Source organism: Pelodiscus sinensis, unplaced genomic scaffold, assembly GCF_049634645.1.
Source record: "Pelodiscus sinensis isolate JC-2024 unplaced genomic scaffold, ASM4963464v1 ctg180, whole genome shotgun sequence".
Taxonomy (NCBI): Eukaryota; Metazoa; Chordata; order Testudines; family Trionychidae; genus Pelodiscus; species Pelodiscus sinensis.
Genome location: NW_027465897.1, coordinates 118,002 through 135,413, shown reverse-complemented (window position 1 = coordinate 135,413; position 17,412 = coordinate 118,002). Strand labels below are relative to the sequence as shown.

At 67.2% G+C, this 17,412-nt stretch overlaps 1 protein-coding gene across 2 annotated transcripts in view; it reads right to left on the bottom strand.

The window, feature by feature from the left end:
- Positions 1–2,039: 2,039 nt before the first annotated feature.
- The window catches only part of LOC142824334 (sialic acid-binding Ig-like lectin 15), a 44,857-nt gene continuing 29,484 nt past the window's right edge, over positions 2,040–17,412 (bottom strand). For both annotated transcript variants that reach the window (XM_075916213.1, XM_075916212.1), the window contains 7 exons: positions 12,587–13,006; positions 11,750–12,097; positions 11,354–11,375; positions 8,657–8,703; positions 4,889–5,107; positions 3,515–3,556; positions 2,040–3,015 (listed from right to left, as the gene is read on the bottom strand). In XM_075916213.1, coding sequence (XP_075772328.1) covers positions 2,972–3,015; positions 3,515–3,556; positions 4,889–5,107; positions 8,657–8,703; positions 11,354–11,375; positions 11,750–12,097; positions 12,587–13,006 — 1,142 coding nt within the window. In that variant the 3' untranslated portion in view covers positions 2,040–2,971. The remainder of the gene's footprint in view (positions 3,016–3,514; positions 3,557–4,888; positions 5,108–8,656; positions 8,704–11,353; positions 11,376–11,749; positions 12,098–12,586; positions 13,007–17,412) is intronic.

Here is a 17,412-nt window from a genome sequence, read left to right as displayed (position 1 = left end):
GCCATCCCACTCCTCACCCCCTCCCCTGTGGGTCACCCCCCCCCGCTGCCCGGCAACCCCACTCCTCACCCCCCTCCCCTGTAGGTCGCCCCCCCCGCTGCCCGGCCATCCCACTCCTCACCCCCTCCCTGTAGGTCACCCCCCCCCGCTGCCCGGCCATCCCACTCCTCACCCCCTCCCCTGTAGGTCGCCCCCCCCACTGCCCGGCAACCCCACTCCTCACCCCCCTCCCTGTAGGTCACCCCCCCCGCTGCCTGGCAACCCCACTCCTCACCCCCTCCCCTGTAGGTCGCCCCCCCACTGCCTGGCAACCCCACTCCTCACCCCCTCCCCTGTAGGTCACCCCCCCGCTGCCTGGCAACCCCACTCCTCACCCCCTCCCCTGTAGGTCGCCCCCCCCACTGCCCGGCCATCCCACTCCTCACCCCCTCCCCTGTAGGTCGCCCCCCCCACTGCCTGGCAACCCCACTCCTCACCCCCTCCCCTGTAGGTCACCCTCCCGCTGCCCGGCCATCCCACTCCTCACCCCCTCCCCTGTAGGTCACCCCCCCCCGCTGCCCGGCCATCCCACTCCTCACCCCCCTCCCCTGTGGGTCACCCCCCCCCCGCTGCCCGGCCATCCCACTCCTCACCCCCTCCCCTGTAGGTCACCCCCCCGCTGCCCGGCCATCCACTCCTCACCCCCCTCCTCTGTAGGTCACCCCCCCCGCTGCCCGGCCATCCCACTCCTCACCCCCTCCCCTGTGGGTCACCCCCCCCCGCTGCCCGGCAACCCCACTCCTCACCCCCCTCCCCTGTAGGTCGCCCCCCCCGCTGCCCGGCCATCCCACTCCTCACCCCCTCCCCTGTAGGTCACCCCCCCCCGCTGCCCGGCCATCCCACTCCTCACCCCCTCCCCTGTAGGTCACCCCCCCCCCCGCTGCCCGGCCATCCCACTCCTCACCCCCTCCCCTGTAGGTCGCCCCCCCCCCCCCCACTGCCAGGCCATCCCACTCCTCACCCCCCTCCCCTGTAGGTTGCCCCCCCCCGCTGCCCGGCCATCCCACTCCTCACCCCCTCCCCTGTAGGTCGCCCCCCCCCCGCTGCCCGGCCATCCCACTCCTCACCCCCTCCCCTGTAGGTCGCCCTCCCCCGCTGCCGGCAACCCCACTCCTCACCCCCCTCCCCTGTAGGTCGCCCCCCCCGCTGCCCGGCAACCCCACTCCTCACCCCCTCCCCTGTAGATCACCCCCCCCCCGCTGCCCGGCAACCCCACTCCTCACCCCCCTCCCCTGTAGGTCGCCCTCCCCCGCTGCCCGGCAACCCCACTCCTCACCCCCCTCCCCTGTAGGTCGCCCTCCCCCGCTGCCCGGCCATCCCACTCCTCACCCCCTCCCCTGTAGGTCACCCCCCCCCCCCACTGCCCGGCCATTCCCACTCCTCACCCCTCCCCTGTAGGTCACCCCCCCCCGCTGCCCGGCCATCCCACTCCTCACCCCCTCCCCTGTAGGTCGCCCCCCCCCCCCACTGCCAGGCCATCCCACTCCTCACCCCCCTCCCCTGTAGGTCGCCCCCCCCCGCTGCCTGGCCATCCCACTCCTCACCCCCTCCCCTGTAGGTCGCCCCCCCCCCGCTGCCCGGCCATCCCACTCCTCACCCCCTCCCCTGTAGGTCGCCCTCCCCCGCTGCCCGGCAACCCCACTCCTCACCCCCCTCCCCTGTAGGTCGCCCCCCCCCGCTGCCCGGCAACCCCACTCCTCACCCCCTCCCCTGTAGGTCGCCCCCCCCCCCGCTGCCCGGCAACCCCACTCCTCACCCCCTCCCCTGTAGGTCGCCCCCCCCCCACTGCCCGGCAACCCCACTCCTCACCCCCCTCCCCTGTAGGTCGCCCCCCCCACTGCCCGGCCATCCCACTCCTCACCCCCTCCCCTGTAGGTCACCCCCCCCCCGCTGCCTGGCAACCCCACTCCTCACCCCCGCTCTCCTGTAGGTCGCTCCCCCCCCCCACTGCCCGGCCATCCCACTCCTCACCCCGCTCTCCTGTAGGTCACCCTCCCCCCCCCCCGCTGCCTGGCAAGCCCAGTGACCTGCAGGGTCCCCCGAGATAGCGCTAGGGCCGCTGTACCCCGGGGCCTTTCCTGGGCTGCCCCTTTCGGCAGTCGGGGGAGGGGCTGTCGTGCCCCTCGGGGCCTTACATCCAGTGGGTCCGACCTCGGGGGCACTGGCTGGGCTGGCGGGAGGGGAGGGGCCGAGAAGCCCGGGCAGCCGTGAAAACCCTCCCGCAGGACGCTCTGTTCTGTGCTCTGGGAGCACCAGGCGCAGCTCCCGGCTCCGGACCTGCCGCGGGCGGGACCACGGCCGGGAGCGACTGTTGGGCGCGGCGGGCTCCGTCCCCGAGCGACCGGACGGGCAGAGAGCGGCCACGTCGCTACCCCGGCCAGGCCGCGGGGGCCTGGTGCAGCAGGGGTCAGTGAGCCGCGAGCGTCGAACCCGGGCGGGCATCCTCATGGCCACCAGCCCGGGGCCCGGGCGCCTCACGATGCCGCCTTTGACGGAAACCACCGGGCGCTGCAGCGCGTCCCTCGGAGACAGCGACCCTCGGAGCAGCCGCCGGGGCGACGGACGCGGCTCAGGGACTCCCCGGCCCCAGCCGCTCGCTGGACTCCTGGAACCGGGCGCGCTGAGCCGTTAGCAACCGGAGAGGGAGCGACGCTGGACGGGCTGCTCCGCGCCGGCCCGCACAGACAGCGACAGCGGGAGGGACGCAGAGCGAGACAGGCAGAGGAGCCGGGCAGCTGAACTGCAGGCGCTGCCCCCCCAGCAGGGGGCGCTGTCACAGGCGGCGTGGCACCCCCTGGGGCGATGCTGCGGCTGCCGGTCCAGGAGCAGGGGCGGCGGCGAGGGGGGGGGCTGCGCTCCCAGCCGGGGATGCTGCGGGCGTCGTGCGCGGCGGAGTCCGGTGCCGTGTGCGCTGGGGGCCGCGGGGCCCAGCTCACCTGGGTTTCCTTTGCGGCGCCAGCTCAGAGTAGGTGACCTCTGCGGAGGGACCCGCCGGTTAAGGGCAGCGGCTGGCGGGGGCTCGCACAGGGATTGGGGGGGCCTGGCGGGGCGGGGTTCACGCGGGGCTGGGGGGCTCAGGCCCTGGGGGGGTGCAGCAGGCCGGGAGAAAGGGGCGTTGGGGGTAATGGGCCTGGGGCGGTGCCTGGCCGGGCAGGCGAGGACCCCACGGGCTGGTCCAGCGTGGGCCCCGGGAAGCCCCAGACCAGGCCCCTCAGCTCCCCATAACCATTCCCAGAGCCCCTTGCTCACTGGTGTGTCCTGGGGGCCTCACAGTGGGGCCCCGGGGCTCAGCATCACCCAGACCACGGGCCGGGCCCTGCCCCGGGGGTGCTTGTCCCTCCCCCCCCACCAGACGCCCAAGGGCAGACGAGGGGTGGGCGAGATTCTGTGGCCTGCACTGTGCAGGGGGTCAGACTAGATGATCATATCGGTCCCTTCTGACCTTAAAGTCTAGGAGTCTATGAGCCCCACTCACCTTCCTCTGGAGCTGGGGGGCTCTTGGCTCCGGGCTGGGGACCTGCAGGCGGGCAGCCATGGTTAGCAGGGGAGTGGCCCCCCCACACCCTGCCCCCTCGGGTGCTGCCCCAACACGCCCCCCTGCTCTGCAGGAGCAACAAACACTCCCTGTCTGCTGCTCCCTCCCCCCCCCCCCCCCGCGTGTTCACAGGGCCTGGCCCAGCCCCGCGCAGGGGGATCCCTCTGCACCAGCAGCTCCCTCGGCCCGGTGCCCAGGCGCTGACACTCAGCTCCAGGCTGCATCTGCCGGCCCCGCCCTGCCTGGGGGGATCTGCCCCGGCGTAGGCGTCTGGTGGGCCAGGAGGGCAGCGGGTACAGCCCGGGGGGGGGGGGGGGCCGTGGGCTGTGCCAGGCCAGCAGAGCTGCCACAGGCCCCGTGCTGGGCTGGAGGGGAGCGGGCTGGGTGCAGGGGCCTGTGTCCTGGGGAGCACGGGGCTGTTGCCCTGGGTGGGGGCCCGTCCCCTGCAGCCTGGCTCGGGGCAGGGTGCCTGGGTCGGGGATCCCCCCCCAGCCTGGCTCGGGGCAGGGTGCCTGGGTCGGGGATCCCCCCCCAGCCTGGCTCGGGGCAGGGTGCCTGGCTCGGGGATCCCCCCCCAGCCTGGCTCGGGGCAGGGTGCCTGGCTCGGGGATCCCCCCCCAGCCTGGCTCGGGGCAGGGTGCCTGGCTCGGGGATCCCCCCCCAGCCTGGCACGGGGCAGGGTGCCTGGGTCGGGGATCCCCCCCAGCCTGGCTCGGGGCAGGGTGCCTGGCTCGGGGATCCCCCCCCAGCCTGGCACGGGGCAGGGTGCCTGGATCGGGGATCCCCCCCCAGCCTGGCTCGGGGCAGGGTGCCTGGATCGGGGATCCCCCCCCAGCCTGGCTCGGGGCAGGGTGCCTGGCTCGGGGATCCCCCCCCAGCCTGGCTCGGGGCAGGATGCCTGGCTCGGGGATCCCCCCCCAGCCTGGCTCGGGGCAGGATGCCTGGCTCGGGGATCCCCCCAGCCTGGCTCGGGGCAGGATGCCTGGGTCGGGGATCCCCCCCCAGCCTGGCTCGGGGCAGGGTGCCTGGGTCGGGGATCCCCCCAGCCTGGCTCGGGGCAGGGTGCCTGGCTCGGGGATCCCCCCAGCCTGGCTCGGGGCAGGGTGCCTGGGTCGGGGATCCCCCCCAGCCTGGCTCGGGACAGGGTGCCTGGCTCAGGGATCCCCCCAGCGTGGCACGGGGCAGGGTGCCTGGGTCGGGGATCCCCCCCCCAGCCAGGCTCGGGGCAGGGTGCCTGGGTCAGGGATCCCCCCAGCCTGGCTCGGGGCAGGGTGCCTGGGTCAGGGATCCCCCCAGCCTGGCTCGGCCACTCACCTCTGCTGGCGGCCGTGGCGCCGGGGAAGTTCAGATCCGCGTAGGTGCAGCTGTCCGGGTTCTGGGCCGGAGACGCCGGTGGCTGCCCCGCATGGGGGCCGAGCCCAGGCTGGGGCAGCGTCTGGCCAGGAGGCAGCCCCTGGGTGTGGGCAGCTGGCTGGCAGGGGGAGCAGCCGCCCGCCTTGCCCGGCTGGGCTCTGCCTGGGCTCCCCTTTCCTCCTGGCGGGGAAAGGAGAGAAGGGCCTGAGCCCTGGGGAGTGGCAGGGGGGCGAGGAGCCGCCAGCCGCAGACACGCCCGGGACTGGAGCGAGCCGGGCGCCCCCGGACAACCTGGGCCAATTCGCCGCATCGCCCTTCGTGCAGAACGGGGGGGTCCCGCACCCGCCACCTTCTCGGGCACAGGCCTGAGGCGCTGCCCCCCACCCCGAGGGGCCAGGAGAGGAGGGCTGGGAACAAACCGAGAAACTCCCCGGCCCAGCTGGTCCCCCCGAGAGCGCTGGAGGGACTCAGAGACATGGCGGAGCCACGGGCTGTGTCCCCTGGCCCCTGCCTCCCTCGGCCCCTGGGCCCGACGCCCCTGGAAAGCGAAGGGACCCCGTGCCGGGGGATCCCAGCAGGCCCAGGCCATTGAGCCCCACGTGGGGCTGGGCAAACGGGTGGAAACGTGGGTAAAAGCCGATGAGCAGCCACATGGACAGGCGCGGTTATCTGGAGCAGTCCGCACAGCTGCCACGGGAGACCCGGCCTCCCCACGTGGGCAGGGCTTTCTGGGGCCAAGCATGCGGCCGAGGGGGAGCCAGTGGATCCAGGATACTTGGGCTTTGAGAGAACCTCAGACAGGGCCCCCCCACTGATCGGTGGCTGGTTCGTGCTATGAGGGCAGGGCCCCACCGAGGTGGCTGGCGTGGAATGAGGGCAGGGCCCCACCGAGGTGGCTGGTGTCGGATATGGGGCAGGCCCCCCCCGAGGCAGCTGGCGTGGAATGAGGGCAGGGCCCCCCGATTGGTGGCTGGTTCGTGGGATGAGGGGCAGGGCCCCCCGATCGGTGGCTGATTCGTGGGATGAGGGCAGGGCACCCCCGATCGGTGGCTGGTTCGTGGGATGAGGGGCAGGGCCCCCCGATCGATGGCTGGTTCGTGGGATGAGGGAAGGGCCCCCCGATCGATGGCTGGTTCGTGGGATGAGGGCAGGCCCCCCCGATCGGTGGCTGGTTCGTGGGATGAGGGCAGGGCCCCCCGATCGATGGCTGGTTCGTGGGATGAGGGCAGGGCCCCCCCCGATCGGTGGCTGGTTCGTGGGATGAGGGCAGGGCCCCCCGATCGATGGCTGGTTCGTGGGATGAGGGCAGGGCCCCCCCCCAATCAGTGGCTGGTTCGTGGGATGAGGGCAGGGGCCCCCCCCCAATCGGTGGCTGGTTCGTGGGATGAGGGCAGGCCCCCCCGATCGGTGGCTGGTTCGTGAGATGAGGGGCAGGGCCCCCCGATCGGTGGCTGGTTCGTGGGATGAGGGGCAGGGCCCCCCGATCGATGGCTGGTTCGTGGGATGAGGGAAGGGCCCCCCGATCGATGGCTGGTTCGTGGGATGAGGGAAGGGCCCCCCGATCGATGGCTGGTTCGTGGGATGAGGGAAGGGCCCCCCAATCAGTGGCTGGTTCGTGGGATGAGGGCAGGGCCCCCCCCAATCGGTGGCTGGTTCGTGGGATGAGGGCAGGCCCCCCCGATCGGTGGCTGGTTCGTGAGATGAGGGCAGGCCCCCCCGATCGGTGGCTGGTTCGTGGGATGAGGGAAGGGCCCCCCGATCGGTGGCTGGTTCGTGGGATGAGGGAAGGGCCCCCCAATCGGTGGCTGGTTCGTGGGATGAGGGCAGGCCCCCCCGATGGGTGGCTAGTTCGTGGGATGAGGGCAGGGCCCCCCGATCAATGGCTGGTTCATGGGATGAGGGAAGGGCCCCCCCGATCGGTGGCTGGTTCGTGGGATGAGGGAAGGGCCCCCCGATCGATGGCTGGTTCGTGGGATGAGGGCAGGGCCCCCCAATCGGTGGCTGGTTCGTGGGATGAGGGCAGGGCCCCCCGATCGATGGCTGGTTCGTGGGATGAGGGCAGGGCCCCCCGATCGGTGGCTGGTTCGTGGGATGAGGGCAGGGACCCCCGATCGGTGGCTGGTTCGTGGGAGACAAAGGGAAGGGAGCAGCCGGTTGTCAGGCTGGCGCGAGAACTCGCAGGGCCGCGCGGGATGCGCATGGGGACTGAGCCGTCTAGCGCCCAGGAATGACCCGGAGAAGGGGGGAGCAGAGAGGTGGGGTGCAGAGCGACAGAGACTCTAGTATTGCCTGTATCAGCCCACACCCTGCACGCTGCGCGCAGACGTGGGCACCCGAGGTCTGTTGGACCTGGGAAATGGGGAGCAAAGGGCCACAGAAATGGGGGAGGGGTGGACAGATCACATGAGGTGAAATTCAAGCTCAGCCTGAGGGGAACGGGAGGGTAAAGGGCCACAGAGCCACGCTGGGGCAGAGAGGCGGCCAGGGAAGTGTTATTTCCTCCTCAGCGTGCCACAGCCAGGCTCACCCGATGAGATCAACAGGTGGCGGATTTAGAGCAAACAAAAGGCAATGCCCTACTTCACCCAGCCAACCTGTGGAACTCACCGCCAGGGGATGCTGTGAAGGCCAAATACTGGGTTCATAAAAGAACACGCTAGGGGCGGGGAGGCCCTTCAGTGGCCACCTGGCGAGTCAGGAATGCAAGCCCACATTCTGGTTGTGCCAGTCTCTGACTGCCGTGAAACCGGGCGGCGGGAGGGGTCACGTGACAATCGCCCGGTTCTGCGCCTTCCCTCTGGGGCACCTGCACTGCCACTGGTGCAAAACGGGACGCGGGGTAGAGAGTCTGTGCCGTAGTGGGGGGGAACTTGCTAACTCGCTGGCCGCTGTCTGTAGCACCACGGAGCAAGACAGATGATGAGTCACTATGCAAAGAGGGTGTCTCAACCGGTCTGACCAGCCACCCCCCATGGAGAGGAACAAAGGAAGGTGGATGCTGCCCTGGCTGGGGGCAGGGCTGGAGGAGAGTGAGTTAGTTTCTGTCTGGGAGCATGGAGGAAGCAGCCTCAGCTACAGGCTGGGGGGTTTAGAAGCCGAGACCCCTGCCCCATGTCAAGGGGGGCTGAGGCATCCTAGGCCTGCCCTGTAGCCTGATGACATCTGTGCTGTGCTGTATGCTGGCGAAGCAATAAACCACCTCTGTTCTACTGGCTGGGGGAGTCTGTCCGTGCCATTCCGGGGGTGCAGGAGGCGGGGGAACCCCAACGCGCCGTCACAGGGACCATGGGCAGGAAGGGGGGGCAGGGCAGCCCTCAGTGCCCTTGAGCCCGGGGGGGGCAGGGAGGTGACCCCAGGCTCTGTTCAGCCCCCGGGATGCACGACACGCGTGGCGCTGGGCAGGGTCCGGCGAAGGCCCCGTTCTCGTTTAAACTGGTGGGGGCTGCCGGAGGCCAAAATCCCTTGTGTTAGAGATACTGATCGTGTGGCGCTTGTGTCAGGAGGGGAATAGCTTGAAATAGCCCCCAGAAAAGGGCCCCCCACCACCTCCACTGCCCCACACGCCCCCAACACCTCCAATGTCCTGTGCACCCTCCCCCGGCCCCCCACGCCCTCTGCACCCCCCCCGCCCCACACGAGAAGCGCAGCGCGGTGCCCCTGGCTGGGAACGTGGCCTGTGCTGCTTCTACCTGAGCACCCCCCACCCCTTGAGATCCCTGCGGCTCCTACCTGTGTCGGGTGCACCCCGGGTGAGGCCGGCCGGGGCCGCTGGCTGCCTGTGAGAAGCAAGTGGGTTAGACACGGGGCTAGTGACAGCCCAGGGACACACGCAGCCCAGCCCCCAGGGCCCCACAAGCTGGGAGGGGGGGTTAGCTTCATTCCAGCCATGGAGCCAACCCCCAGCAGAGCCCCACACCCTGCTCTGATCGGGGGAGGGGGATCGGTCTGTGGGGTGTAGAGGGGCACCAGTCTGGGACACAACATGTGGGTGAGGGGCACAGTGTCTCACATACCCCCTGCCTTCGCACACCCACCCAAATACACTCCTGCCCTCGCACACCCACCCAAATACACCCCTGCTCTCACACCCACCCAGACACACCTCCTGCCCTTGCACACCCACCCAAATACACCCCTGCCCTCGCACATCTGCCCAGACACACCTCCCGCCCTCACACGCCCACCCAAATATACCCCTGCTCTCACACACCTGCCCAGACACACCTCCTGCCCTCGCACACTCACCCAAATACACCCCCGCCCTCACACACCTGCCCAGACACATCTCCTGCCCTTGCACACTCACCCAAATACACCCCTGCCCTCGCCCACCTGTCCTTGCACACCTGCCCAGACACACCTCCTGCCCTTGCACACCCACCCAAATACACCCCTGCCCTCGCCCACCTGCGCAGACACAACCCCTGCCCTCGCACACTCACCCAAATACACCCCTGCCCTCGCACACCTGTCCAGACACATCTCCTGCCCTCGCACATCCACCCAAATACACCCCTACCCTTGCACACCTGCCCGGACACACCCCCTGCCCTCGCACACCCACCCAAATACACCCCTGCCCTTGCACACCCACCCAGACACACCCCCTGCCCTCGCACACCCACCCAAATACACCCCCGCCCTCGCACACCCGCCCAGCTAGCCCTGCCCAGATAAATCTTCCCAGTAAAAGGCACATTCAGGCCTCACCCACCTGCTCACGCTGTGCACACTTCCCTCACACTCCTGCCTAGACACACCTTGGGATGTAGCGGGGGGGGCTGTCTACTCTCGTGGCCCTGGGTCGCTCTGCTGGGCAGTCACTGGTGCTCTGTGGGTGGGGGGTGACCCCTACTGGCCGGTGTCTGTAGCACTGCCCGGGGGGGGGGGGGGGGGGGATTGCCCCTGCAGGCCATCCCTCACGTAGCCCAGGGGTCGCCAACCTTTTAAAGCACCGGGTCACTTTTTGAATTCAAGTGATGTAAATCCCCTGGCCCCGCCTCCTTCCCGCCCCTTCTCCGAGGCCCCGCCCCGCTCACTCCACCCTCCCTCCCTTCCGCCAGGCTGGGGCGGAGGGTGGGGCGCAGGCTCTGGTGCTGGATGGAGGGATCTGGAGCGAGGGGGGCTCTGAGCGGAGCGTGGGGCAGGCCGTTGGGATGGGGGGGTTCTAGGCGCAAGCTCTGGGACAGCGTTTGGATGCAGGGTGCTCGGGGTTCAGGGTGCAGGAGGGGATGCGTGACTGGGGCAGAGTTCAGGCTGGGGGCTCCAGCGGGGTCCTGCCTATCGGCTGGTGCAGTGGGGCTGAGGCAGGCTCCCCCCTGCCCTGGCCCTGCCCCACTCCCTAAAGCAGCCAGCAAACTCCCTCCCCCCAAGTCCTGCTGTGCCCCCTCTGCTCCGCGGAGAAAGGATACTGAGTGGGGGAGGGGGCACCTTGACAGCAGCCCCCTCCTCTCCCTCCCCCGCCCGCCACAGCAAGCAGGAGGCTCCCCGGGGAGGGGGCAGCCCCAAGGCAAAGGGCAGGCGGGTGCAGCGGGGGGGGGGGGGGGGCAGCCGACGTACTGCACTTGGTGCCTCTTGTCCAAACCAGCCAGGATCCCGCCAGAGCCCCAAGATCTCCCGGGAGATCCCGATCGACTGGTGAGTGACCCCACGTAGACAATGGCCCGACCGGTTCTCCCCTGGCTGGGGAAGGGGTTCGGCAAGGGGGGGCTGCAGGGGGGAGGAGTGTTCGGCGGTTTGGGAGGGGCAGGCTGGGCTGGGACACAGAGGAGAAGGGACTGAGCCGAGTGCGGGGGGTTCGGGGGCCTGTGGACCCGCCCCAAGGGGCTGAGGCTGCCGGCCCCTCACTCCAATACCCACACAGAGCCGGGGCTGGGCTGGATCTCGGAGAAGCAATAACCCCCTGTTCTACTGGCTGGAGGGCTCACATCTGGCTGCTACGGGGGTGCAGGGTCGGGGGTCCCCGACGCCCCGTCACACCCCTCCTGCCTTTGCACACCCGCCTGCTGACACTGACGCCCAGGCCTGGCACACCTGTGTACTGTGCACCCCCCACACCACCACTGCCCCCAATCCTGCTTTGCACACTGACCAGACAGCTCAGGCCCTCGCACACCCCGGTCTCACACAGCAGCCCAGCCACACGCAGGGGCCTTGCACACCCACCAGGACACCACCACCGAGGTGCCACCTTCCCCTCCATCTGGTGGGTGTTCAACTCCCCCTGCACACCAGGCCCCTCCCCCACCTTTTCCTCGCCTCCTCCCCAAGTGCCCCCAGCCCCGCTCTGCCCTCTTGCCCCTGGAGCGCCCTGCGTGCCACAAATCAGGGGGGGAGCTGGGCTGCCGGTGGGTGCCCCCCCCCCCCCCAGAGCTCCCCAGCCGGGCCCTCGCCTGCCGCCCTCGCCGGCCCCGCACGGACACTCACCTCCCCGGGACCCGGCACCGGCCTGTCAGAGAACAAGGGAGACGTCAGAGTGGGGCTGGGCCAGCCGGGCCCCTCCCTGCACCCCCGGCCCAGCCCCCCATTCTGGAGCCGGCAGGGACCGGGTGCCCTGGACTCCTTCCCCTCCCAGACCCCCCACCGCCGGCAGGGCCCATTGAGATCCCTCCTCTCCCAGCCCCCAGCACCTGCAGGGCCTGGGGCTCTGTGCGTGGGGGCGGCTGGGGCGGGGGCCGTGCTCTGTGGGGAAGCCCCTCCTGGGTTTGCTGGGGCCCTGGGGCTGGCGCTGAGACCGGCCCTGGCCTGGGCCCCTTGGCGGGGGGGGGGGGGGAGGCTGCGGTGCAGGCGGCTGGGGGTGACCCAGGAGCCCCTGGCCCCCACCTCGCAATCTGCAGTAAAGGCCGAGCAGCAGGAGGCCGAGCAGGAGCAGCAGGACTAGTGGGAGGATGATGGGCAGCAGGGACGATCCCTGGGGGCCCAGGGACATGGAGCTCTTAGCCCAGCCGTGCGCGTTCTCCGCCCGGCAGGTGTAGAGCCCGTTCTGGCTCAGGGCCACCTCCAGCGTCGTCTGGTCCGTGGGCTCCGTGGCGTTCGGCGCCCGCACTGCCACCAGGTCCCCCGCCGGCCCCAGCACCGTGACGTTGGGCGCCGGCCTCCCCTCGGCCGTGCAGCTCAGCCGCGTGGGGCGGGACTCGGGGAGCAGCGAGAGGTTCTGGATACTGGGTCGGGCTGTGAGGAGAGGAGAGGAGGCGCTGCCAGGGGAGCCGGCAGTCCTGGGGGGGGGCTGGGGTCAGGCCCCCCCATGCGCCGGGGCTGGGCTCTGCTGAGACCCCCCCCAGTGGAGCAGGGGCATGGCCGGGTGCTGCCCCGCGGCAGAGAGCTGGCCCGACAGGCACTGCCCAGGCAGGCGGCCCAGGGGCCCGGGGGCAGGTGTCCAGAGGCCACAGCAGCCGGGCACAGGATCGTGGGCGCCTGGCGCGGGCTCCCTGCCAGCTGTGCTCTGCCCACAGGCGGCTCCAGGGGCCGGGGCTCTGCCTGGGGCTCTCAGGAGGAGCAGCCCAGCGCTGGGAGCAGAAGGGCCCAGGCTCCCCCAGCACCTGCGGCCTCCCCGCCGGCACCAGGCCACGGCCAGCAGCAGGGCCCTGGCTCCAGGGAGTGTGACCCGGGATTGGGGGGGGGGGGTCTGAGGGCAGCGCACCCTGGCCCTGGGCGAGGTACCTGCCACGGTGAGCACTGTCCCGTCTGGCATCTCCCAGTTCTGTCCCGGTATGTCTGTGAGCTCCACGCGGCACCGGTACGTTCTATTGTCGTCGAAGCGCAGCCCCGTGATGCTCAGGGAGAGGTCGCCCCGCCGGGGGTCCCCAGCCAGGCGATAGCGCCCAGCCCCCGCCGTGCAGTTGTCGGAGCTGTCGGTCCCGGTGCTTCCGTTGTGCACCTGGCACTGGAACACACCATGGTTCCAGATCACCTGGATGGGCCCGGAGTAGTCGGGGTTCGGGTGTGTGAAGTTGCAGGGCAGCACGACGGACTCTCCTCTCAGCCCCGTTATCTGTCGGGGGACACACATGGACCAGCCGGCCCCTGTCCAGCAGCCATTTACCCAGCTGCCCTGTGCCGAGCCGCCCTGCAGCGAGGCCCCTAGAGACAGACGGGGGGGGGGGGGGGACGTGAGCGTTTTGCACCAGTGAATCCCTTGGGGCGCTGAGTGTCACCCCCACGCTGCCTGCGCCAACCCCCCCCCCCCAGCGTTACAGCGCCCACGGCAACACCCCTGGGTCCCTGGGGGGAAGCTCTGCAGCCAGCCCCCATCTGGGACGTGAGAACACGGCGTCTGTCACCGAGGGGTGGGGAGCCACCAGGCCTAGAGCCCGCCCCCCCTGAGCCAGGGGGCTCCCAGCCGGCCGGGAGAACAGCCGGGTTACTGGTTCCCAGGACCCAGCGCAGAGCAGACTGGCCAGCGCGGGGACCGGGAGCAGCCAGGGCAGCCCAGCCTGGGGGAGGGGCCCAGAGCCAAGGCCCTGCCCCTCATCTCTGTACCCCAAGCCAGCCAGACCCCCCCCACACCCAGCCACCCAGCTCCCCCTGCAACCAGCCCTGCCTCCATTTGGGGGGGGGGGCGGGGAGGTGTCACCAGGTCACCCCCCTGCCCAGGCTCAGGTTACAGAAAGCCTTCGGCAGAGGAAGAACAGGTTAGGACTATTTAGAAAAGCTAAACGTACACAGATCCATAGGCCTGGATTTAATACATCTGAGGTGTCATGACAATGAGGGATGGCCAGCAGCCGGGGACTAAGGGGTTAACTATGTTCCTTACCTAGCCAGGTAGATTCAGCCAATAGGAATGCAGGTAGGAATTTCAAACTGGGACAAAGGGATTTGTAGGTTTTCCCTCCTTTGGTCTGAGCCCTTTGCTCTCCGGGTAGTGAGGGGTCAGACAGGACGTCTCCCTCCAAGAGACTCTTCACTCTCTGTAGGCAGGGTGAGGGGTAGGTGAATCTGTTTGGGAAATGGGACCTGATGTCTGTGCATTTTTAAAAATGGGTTTTGCTCCCCTTTGAAATTAAGTCTTGGCCCATGGTGGGTCCCCCAGGAGTATATTCATTTCCATCGGGTCATTACGCTTGAACAGGGCTATTGTGGTGGGGATAAAAGTTCTTTCTCTTTTCTTTTCTTAACCTGGTGTTGGTTAATTTGTGTGTCCTGGTTTCTACTTTAGGGGTGAGATTTCCCAAGTGATCTCTCCCCTGATTTTCTTATCAGTACTTGGGTGGTGGCAGCGGATTTTATTCCCAAGATCTAGGTTTTTATGATTTTGGGGGGACATTTTACACCAGAGCCTGGAAAGATAAGGTTTTGGGGTATTTTGTGGGCCCCACTTCTGCATTGATCACGCTGGAGTGGGGAAAGAGCCTTGACACGAGGGGACTGAGGGAGTTGGCAAATGTCATTGAGGAGCCTTTGGCCATTAGCTTTGAAAACGCGTGGGGATTGGGAGAGATCCTGGATGACTGGAAAGAGGCAAATGTAGTGCCCATCGTTACAAAAGGGAAGGACGATCCAGGGAACTACAGACCCATCAGCCTCACCTCAGTACACGGAAAAATCATGGAGGGGATTCTCAAGGAATCCATTTTGAGGCACTTGGAAGAGGGGAAAGGGATCAGGAATAGTCAACATGGATTCACAAAGGGCAAGTTGTGCCTGACCAATCTGATTAGCTTCTATGATGATGTATGTAAGGGGACTGTTACCCCTCACTAAAACTCCGTGGGAGTTTTTTGGTTTGCCAGCTCCCAGCTTCAGAAGGGGAAAAGTTCATGAGACTGACAGACCCCAGAGACAATGGAAAGCAGCCAACACTCCAGCTCAGCCTGACTGACAGGTTGTAAGTGGGGATTGTTCTGGCTCTCTCTGGGCAAACAGGGAGCTGAAAGGGTAGTGCAAGCTGTGTGCAGAAGTCCTGCAGCGACAGAACCAGACACAGACAGGCCAGGAGTACAAGCTGTGTGGAGAGACTGTCTTGCAACAGCAGAGCCAGGCATACACAGCACAGGGAGTGCTGACCCTGTGTTGAGCAGCAGACTGGCAGTGCCCAGAGAGCCAAAAGGAACAGAGAAGCAACACAAGGAGCTGGAACTGGCCAAGCAGCACAGCCTGCAGCTGGATGTAGTGAGCACCTGGGACCAGCAAAGTGTGGGGAGAGGCTCTGGACTGGGAGAGGGGTCTGGCCACTTAGAGCTTGAGGCGGTGTGGTCACTGCCAGAGCTAGCGTGTCCAGCCTGCAGCCCCCTCCCCTTCAGCACATCCAAGACCTCTAAGGAAGAGACTGTGGACTGTCCTTACACTCTGCAGGCTGCTGTTTTGATGTCCCTGTGCTACAGAGCAGGGCTGTGTGTTCTCATTTAACCTTGTTAACCATTGTTTCTTATTCTTTTCTCTTTAATCCGTTGTTGTTTAATAAATTGTATTTGCTTTGAACCTTATGAAGTGATCACTGGGCCAAGAAGGCCTGCAGTGTAAAGAGAGCACCTTGGAGTGGGGACACCCTCACTCCTGCCCCTAGTGACCACAGGGTCAGGGATTAAGCCCCAGGAAACCTGGGCCCAGCCTTGTTGGGGTTTCGAGGGCTCTGCTACTCAGGAGAGTGGAGGGGGAGCCCTCAGGATCAGGGAGCCGTGGGGTAAAGGAAGTGGGAGCGGGGACTCGGATCCTTTCACTGGTTCATTTCACCGGGGTGTATAGAAGCCAGGAAAGTTCCCCACAATAGCGGAATCATTCCCCCGCTTACATGTAGCTGGCTCTGTGGACGTGGGGAAGTCAGTGGATGTGATATACCTCGACTTTAGCAAGGCTTTTGATACGTCTCCCACAATATTCTTGCCAGCAAGTTAAGGGACTGTGGATTGGATAAATGGACGGTAAGATGGATAGAAAGATGGCTAGAAGGCCGGGCCCGGCTAGAAGGCGGGTGGGGAAGCGCTGGGCTGGGTTCCCGAGGGGGGGGGGTGGAATCTCCATTCCTGGAGGCGATGGGTAGGCATGGTGTCCCTTGACATCTGTTCCTCTGGAGGTGCGTGATGGAGAGGGGTCACTGGATGGTTCCCTGTTCTGTCCCCTCCCTCTGGGCCCCTGGCATTGGCCGCTGTTGGCAAACAGGACACTGGGCTAGATGGGCCTTTGGTCTGACTCCGTCTGGCCATTCTTATGTTCTTCTGAGATGTTTAAGTCCCGGCTTGGCCAAGCCCTGGCTGGGTTGATGGAGTCGGGGCTGGTCCTGCCTTGGGCAGGGGGCTGGACTCGGTGACTCCTGAGGGCTCCGCCAGCCCTGGGAGCTGTGATCCTATGATTCTATGACAGCATCAGCCATAGTGTCCATGCCGGAGGCCATCACACTGAATTTCCCACCCCGGCTCACTGTGGGTGCAATGCCCTGGGAACCGGAGGCACTCACACACAGGGGTCTTACAGGACAGTGGAATCCCATGCAACAGAACAGAGTGAACACGACCCTGACTCGCCCACAGCGTCAGCAGCAAACCAAGCACTGTGATGGAGAGAAAACAGCAGAAGTTGCAAACAGGAGGGACAGAGCAGTAAAAGCTGCCGGGTCTGTTCCACCTGCCTCTCTCCGGTGCCCCAAGAGCTGCAGCTGCGGGGAAGCTGCCCGCTGCACAGACGGGAGGCCGTGTTGGACACGGTGTCGACCTGCAAACCAACTGCCCAGGGACACTGGCCACGCCCAGGGGCCAGCTGGACGGTACCACGGGTAGCCGGCAGAGCAGGCCCTAAGCCTGGGACGTTACTGAAGAGTCACACGGGTGAGGGAGGCTCGGGCTCTGCCGGGTCGCACTTTGCTCTGCAGAGGAGAAACGCGCTGGGAAGGAGCGTGTGTCACCAGAGAGCTCTGGGGTGGGGGATGTCGATGGCCGTGTTGGGTTGTGTCACAGAGATCCCCTTGGGACTGTCACCTGATGGGCTGATCACACCACAGAGCCTGCCTGTCTGCGCTCTGGAGCACCCCACCACCCTGTCCTGCTGAGCCAGAACCTCTGGTCTCCCTCAGCAAAGGCACCAGTTGGGGACACAGCCCCCGGTAGAGTAACACGGACACAGAACAGCTCAGCGCTGGGGCTTGTCACTGCCCCTGGGCACGGCCAGCGGGCTCAGACCCCACATCAATCCCCCTCACTCTGCATGACACTTGCACAGAGACAGCGCCTGACGGTTGCTCCCTTCCAGAGCGCGGGACGCACAGCTGTTACCCCTCCCCCGGGACGGGTCTGCCCACTGGCTCTGCTGACAAAGAGCCATTTACGCAGTGTGAGGGGCAGGACTGAAGTGGCTGCGAGTGAAGACGGATCCAAGTTACTGGCTACAGTAAAGCACAAGACGCCAGCCAAGTGGGACCCTCTGAGCCCCAGGGTCCTTTCAATGATCTTTCCTCACAAGGGAGGCAAGCTCCTCGCTTGGCCTTGAACTGCCGCTCGTTCAGTCCCAGCTGGTTCCAGCAGGTATCTTGATGGTGAGCAGGGAGTGTCTGGGTG